General features: G+C 35.0%; 1 protein-coding gene across 1 annotated transcript; it reads right to left on the reverse strand.

Annotated features, from left to right (window-relative positions):
• Positions 1-578: 578 nt before the first annotated feature.
• Positions 579-6,685, reverse strand: LOC145641703 (protein TRIGALACTOSYLDIACYLGLYCEROL 2, chloroplastic-like). The gene is made up of 6 exons (XM_081692621.1): positions 6,533-6,685; positions 5,185-5,906; positions 4,491-4,820; positions 2,164-2,279; positions 1,398-1,488; positions 579-1,300 (listed from the first exon to the last, which is right to left on the reverse strand). The coding sequence occupies exons 2-6, from the start codon at positions 5,701-5,703 to the stop codon at positions 1,208-1,210; spliced, it is 1,149 nt and encodes a 382-aa protein (XP_081548747.1). The 5' UTR covers positions 5,704-5,906; positions 6,533-6,685; the 3' UTR covers positions 579-1,207.
• Positions 6,686-6,973: the final 288 nt, after the last annotated feature.

Consider the following 6,973-nt stretch of genomic DNA (forward strand, 5'->3'; position numbering starts at 1 on the left):
ACAACTGTGTGGATGCCCATCGGCCATAGCCAATCAAGACTTGATAAATTGCAACAAGGGTAAAATTGAAAAAAATGCAAGACTTGATTGGTATCATATAATGATACATGTGGTGGCGGGAGAGATAGTGATAAATGTTTGCATAAAAAAGAAAAAAAAAAATTTGCACATTATGTCTAACCATTTTTAAAAACACTAACTTTTAAATAAAACGGATGTTCAGTAAATTACTGAACATCCGTTATAAAGTGACAATAAAATGTGCAAAAGTTACACTAAAACGCACAAAAGTTATCGTGACATATATAAGAGTTATTTATGCTTTATTGATAAATTTGACAAAAGTGACACTAAATTTGACAAAAGTGACACTAAATGTGACAAAAGTGTACCCGATGTGAAGGCAAGACTAAGGGCCTGTTCTCATACGTTTATTTTCAGTTCAGTTCAGCTCAGTTCTGCTCCGCTCCTAATTTCCTTCTCTAATAAAATATTCATTTCATTTCAGTTCAGTTCAGCTGAGTTCAGTCTATGAGAACAAACCCTAATTTTTCTTTTTCAAAAAAAAAAAAAAAAGGTAAGACTAATTTCATTCACTTTAATATTCTCATTGCAAGTCATGGTTTCTTAATAGCATTAATACCTGAAAGGCTGAAATCTAAGAAATTACATATGTGACACCTCTTGTGCACTTGCAAGATTTTTCTACAATAAATCACACACAAAATAATTGTACTGGGCCAAACTTCTACTCAAAAATAGAATTGAAGGAAATGATCCACAAACACCCCTTGCCTAATTTTAACCCATCCACACCCACCAACCTAATATAAAAACATAGGTGATTATAACAGTTGTTCTACGTGATAACAAAAAGACAGGGAGCAATTGTTACAGAAAAAAAATAAATAAATAAAAAATAGTCTGCTATCAAATTCTTCGGTAGCAGCTTCCACAACCTGAAATTGAACAAATCTCCATTAAAATTCACCTTTGAGTTCGAGGAAGAAAAGGTTCGGAAAATTTAGAAACATCAGAAGATGTTGCAAAATGATCTTCAATTGTCCACTCTTCATCAAGAAAATTCATATTGATGTGTGTCTCAGATATTATCACACATTAAAAATTCTCAGTAGAACTTAGCACCCGGAAATTGACTGTCCACACTAGTTAAAATCAACCACCATATTCTAGAAACCCCAGTTCCTCACAGCAGCCTGCTCAATGACTTAATTAGAAGCTTCAAATTACGTCTCGTGGCTTCATCACCCGTGAACCCCAAAATATCAGAACTGATACTCTGCAGTAGATGAAAACAGCGAAGAAGTTCATACAAAATTGTTTATACTTCAATCACTAGATAATAATTTGACTCCTGCATAGTGCATACGTCATACCTCAATATTCTTCAAAGTAAATACCAGGGTGTAAATTGATTTCTGAATCAATTCAGTGTTCTCTGGGGTCATAATCGAAGAATGCACCCTTCTGCAGTACATTAAGCTCCGTTAGCAGCTACTCCAAATAATAATGCAGCAGATAACATCGAGAAATAGTTTATTTCGTATCAGGCAAATTTTAAACCTTTTAACACTAAAGAATATTAAAGCATATTAAAAAAAACCTGATTGCATATCAATAACAATATTGTCTAAAGAAGGCCATCATTCTCTTGTTTTGACATCCTTCTGAATCACAAAGAGTTTTCTGACCTAGTATAGCTTTCCAATACCACCATCGAATTCAAGGTCATTGATGTGAGCTATATATACTAGAAAACATCAGAATAAGCACAACATTTTGGCACTTTACTCCGGCATTAACCCATTTTATGTAATTTTTCTCTTTTACACTTGATCTCTTTGGGGGAAAACAGCCAAACATTCACATGTCACTATGTACCAAATTTGAATCACCAAGTAATTTTCTGTTTTCAAAAATCTCAAAAGTCATATTTGAGTTCTGCTTACAAAAAATTTAAAAAAAATAAAATAAAAATATTAAGAGTACTTGCATCATTTCAACCTTACCCAATGTTTGTCCTTCCTTTTTTGTTGTAAACAATTTCTTGAGAATAATGTTGAAAAGAATAAACAGACAAATTGAGGACAAGACATCTCCCTCTGAAATTACAGAAAATAATATTTAGATGAGAATGTTTACCTCAAATCTTCAGTTGCCTGTGTAAGGCTTTTAGTTAAACTTTCAACTTCCTTCAGCAAACCAGTGTCACGGACCTCGGACAACAAAGGTTGAATGTCTTCAGACATGGCTTTAATCTAAAGAATCACTACACCGTGGATAGGAGTTACTACAAAGAAATTCATTGGCAGTTACTCTTGATTATAAACCTAGTTGCTGATATTACACGGTAAAACACATTAAACATAAACCAGTCTGGCAATCTACAATTCCACATAACACCAAAATCATACTTGAAGTTCAAATAATTAAAAAAGAAGAAATGAAAGAAATTAAATGGTCAATGTTATTGATATGCATCTATGATAAAGCGCCTAGTAAAAAATACCTAAGATGTGTCAATTTCAAATAGACAAAATGCAAGATCTATAGTTTACAACGAAGGCAAAAGTTCTCCCCTCATTAATCTACTAATTAATCAGTTAGTGAACTCTTGGCTCCTAGACATAGCAAGATCATACATCTAGGTCATAAGAGCATAAACAAAAACACTAATCTGTGTGCGTTAATAGCCAGGAAGCTCATTCACGGTAGATCAAAACTTAGACGAAAATTGCTAAGCAGGGAAAGAAGTCCTTTTTATAAGTTTTTCATAATGACGTTCGCCATGGAAGTCCATATACCTCCCTTTTTATTGCAACATTGAGAATTTTACACTAATTCACATACAATCCTTTTACCGTCTCTTTTGTAATTTGTACATTATCAAAAATAAAGTCATGTGGTTTGTCTCAATATATACTTTCAATTTTCAAAAAATCAACTTTATATAGTTCTTAAACTTAAGTATAATTATATTATATTAAAGCCTTTAAAGGCATAATATGTTGCAATTAAAAAAGAACAAGCACTAGAATAGAAATCCAAACGTTGTAATGAAAAAAGCACTAGATTTTAATACCCCAAAATACTTAACATCCCCATGAAAACCATAGCTCACTATAGCCACTACTGACATCACAATACCCAATGCCTCTAAAAAAGCTCCCACCTAAAAGTAGGATATGTACACAAGTTTCACCCACATAATCGCAAAGAGCCTCTTTTAACCTTATTTCTAAAAATTGCAAGTCGAGTGAAAGACAGCTAGCTAGCCTAGTACTTTGAAGCAAAAAGAAAAGAGAAGAAGGAAAAGACAGGTTACTAAGACATATGATTTAGTCCACCATTAGTCTTAAGTTAGATTATGCACTAGACACTCTTTAAAGTAAGTAGTCCACAGCTGGCTAAGGCAACAATGAAAGTAACAGAACCCAGTCCCACCTTAAAAGTCATCTTAAAGGATAGCATTGTAAGCATATATATATATATATATATATATATATATATATATATATATATATATATATATATATATATATATATATATATATATATATATAAAGACAACATTCAGACCACTAACATAGGCCATGAAACAATGCCATAAGAAACTTAATTTTTGGTTTTATAAAAAAAATACAAAAAAAAAATCCCAAAGACTTCCAGCTAAAAGTTTGCCCGCAAAATCCAACAACTGCAACCAACCTAACAAATGCCTTTTCCTGAATGTGTTCCACCTTATACTTGAAAAGTAGTGAGACAAAATTACTTGTTCTTTTATAATGACATAGTTGCCTCTCTATGAAATAAGATCTTTGAGACTAGGAAAATCAAATGGCATTGTTTATGATCCCTCTTGTTGCATCTACAGGTCATCAATATTGTGTGTGTTTGGCAATCCCCACAATCCTGCTATTTTAATTTGTTAAGTTGTAAGGAAATGAATATTCTGAAAAGGGTCTCCCTATAGTAAGACTCCATATTTTATAAGCTAGCAGCCCGTATTACTTCCCAAGTTCCCATGAATACTTCTTTGTGAGTTAGTGAGAGGTGTTTCTGGGTATACAACAGGACCCATGATATTGCCTTCATCTCAAGTGAACAGGAAGGATTCCAATCCACTGTTAAGGTGCACTTTTATTTTCTACTCTAAATAAAACCTTCTCCTTATTATGACCCAACATAATAAGCTATTTAGAAGGATATATTAGGATTCTGTACACCAATCCAGATCAGTAGATGCCTTGAATTACAAGGGCATTACATTAGCAGGTGGCATCAACTTAGTTGCACCACAGGCACAGCACAGCAAGTCAGCCAAATCTCAACTTTTTTAAGGTCTAAATAGACAGTATCCATTCTTAAAAATCTTGCATTGATAAATTAGTGTTGCTCAGTTAAAGCTCTTACAAGTTACAACTGCAACTCTTAGCAATCATAGATATCTTACAAGCAGGAAACCATACCTTTGATAACAGTGGTCTTGCTTCTTCAATAACAGCTGCAACTCTTTGTGCCAATGAATAAGTATTAGCAACACCAATCTCTTCCACTTCACGTCCAATGCGGGTAAATATTCCGACAAGTGCATCCAAACTCACTCCCTGTAATCCCTTAATCGTTTGCCTGTCACAAACAATGAGGCCTTCCTTGTCACATTCTGGATCAAGTGGCCCAACAGAAGGTGTTGGAATTGGATCTTTGGGAGTAATGTCGATCATAGTTTCCATGAGGAGACCAGACTGGTTAACTTCAACTGTAGAATTTCGCGGAATAATTATTTTATCATCATCCACCTACAAGCAAATACAGCACAATTATGAGTATCTTATCAATATAATTCCTCCATTCATATTTGATTGCAGAGCATTCCTATTTGGGAAGTTGCAAAATAACATCACTATATTTGGCCAATGGTTCTCTCTATCACTTTCCTTGACCATGGGTCCTTTTTATTATCTTTCTTTACACTTAAATGCTGTGCATCCCAAACCCAATCCACCAACCCCCCCAACCACACCCTGTCCACACATAGTAACTGAAAGAACGGAAAAGTAAGTTCACAGAAATTGGGTTAGAGTTCAAAGAATATCGGCCATAATTGAGCAAAATTCAGTATTATATGTAGCAACAGAGAAGCATGAGATGACAAGTGCTAACCTCAACGACAGCTTCTATGCATTTCAAAGAAGAATTAACACGGATCACATTGCCAACATTCACTCCTCTAATCCTCACAGGTGTTCCAGCACCAATGCCACAAGCCTGAGGAAATTCAAATACTGCCATATACTTCCTAAATCTACTGCGAATCTGGAAAGCCCTTAACCAAGCCAAACTCAGCACAAATAGTATTGTACCCGAGACAAGAAACAAACCAACACCACCTTCCCAGATACTTCTCCTACCAAAACCAAAGTCGCTGAGAGGACGTAAAGTTTGCTTCCAGATACTACGAGGAACATCTAGAATGGCAGATATTGCAGATTTTGGTTCTGATGAAGAGGGAGGTTGGTTCTGCTCAGCATTAGATGACATAGCCTTAACAAATACTGCTCGTTTCTTACATCTAGAAGGAAGACACGGCAAATAACTGCTTGAACAATGCCTGATGTTGACTAACGAAGGTGTTAAACCAGCTGAGGTTGTCAAACCTTGGATTGCAGAATGCCCCGCCATATTTTTCAACTAAATATGAACAGATGTTAAGAAACACTTAGCCGGGGTATTAAGCAGCTAAGCTTATGTGTACCTAGGCCTTTAATAGTATTTATGAGGCAATATCAACATGAACATAGCAACAGTTAGCCACCTCCCTTCTCTGCCTTCAGTTGCAGTGGCAAAGTTAACAGATGTCAAATGATATCACCAGAAAAAAGTTTCTGCATTTGCATGTGAAGACTAATTAAAAAAACAAGCTTCAAACATTACAACAAAATTATGAATCGCGACTAAGATGATCACAATCAACAAAAGGTTTTTCACACAAGATTAGTTCAACCTCCAGAACATGATCACAAATTCACAATGTAATTCGCGGTTCGCAAAGAATTAGTTCCGATAGAGCACCCATATCTCTAAGGGCCACCACTGATGGCCCTGAGTAGGGCAAGAGTGGCAACAAGAGTACTAAACCTTCAAGCCGAGCCTAATGTTCGGACCCTAAGATCGGCTCGACTATTAGGGCTCAATTAGGATAAAAATTACAATGCATTAGCAACCAAATTTGACTCAATTATCAAAATTAGGGTTAAAAAAAAATCACACAAAATTTTTCTTGCTTAAGAACATCAACGTCAATTGCGCAAAGCACGATTCTAGCAACAATTTCGCTCGTTTTAAGCTTTCATTTCTTCAGCTTTTATAATTAATAGTTCAATAATCCACCTTAGAAGAACCCTAAATTGAGTAATTGCCGGAAATCAAATCAACGATACTCTGAAATTAAACCCTAGAATGTGAAATGAATTTTCGATGTTCACGAAAAAATGAAATAAAGAAATTTAACCTCAGAAGAAGCTTCGATGGAGGTGAAAGAGCTCAGAAGGCGCTTCGATGGAGAACTCAAAGTAGGCTTCAATGGAGGAGAGAGAGGGATGCAGTGTTCATTCCCACTCGTAAGGAAGATTGATGTGTGATGTCACGCATATACGAAGTATTAGATCTAATAATCAACGGTCAAAATTTAATCTCATATGAAAAACATAATAATAAATAAAATAAAAAATTGTATCTCCAATTTTTTGTTGAGAAAATACAAGTTAATTTAAGCCATGTTCTTTTCACCTTAAAAAATACGAAAAATATTGTGTAGAACAGACTAATGTGAGTCCATTCTATTAATTGGCCCGTACTCGGCCCGTTTATTTAAAGTTCAGCCCGCGCGCAGTCCGAACCTTAAATAGCCTTTATTTTTTTCCAAACACATCCATCGTTCCGCCTTCCTCCT

Source organism: Chenopodium album, chromosome 8, assembly GCF_948465745.1.
Source record: "Chenopodium album chromosome 8, dcCheAlbu1.1, whole genome shotgun sequence".
NCBI lineage: Eukaryota > Viridiplantae > Streptophyta > Magnoliopsida > Caryophyllales > Amaranthaceae > Chenopodium > Chenopodium album.

Excerpts from the sequence above, each read along its gene's own strand:
- LOC145641703 (XM_081692621.1), bottom strand. The coding sequence starts at position 5,703 with ATGGCGGGGCATTCTGCAATCCAAGGTTTGACAACCTCAGCTGGTTTA. Across the intron at positions 2,280-4,490 it reads CAAGACCACTGTTATCAAAG|ATTAAAGCCATGTCTGAAGA; the intron begins GTATGGTTTCCT and ends GTGATTCTTTAG. Across the intron at positions 1,301-1,397 it reads TTACTTTGAAGAATATTGAG|AGTATCAGTTCTGATATTTT; the intron begins GTATGACGTATG and ends CATCTACTGCAG.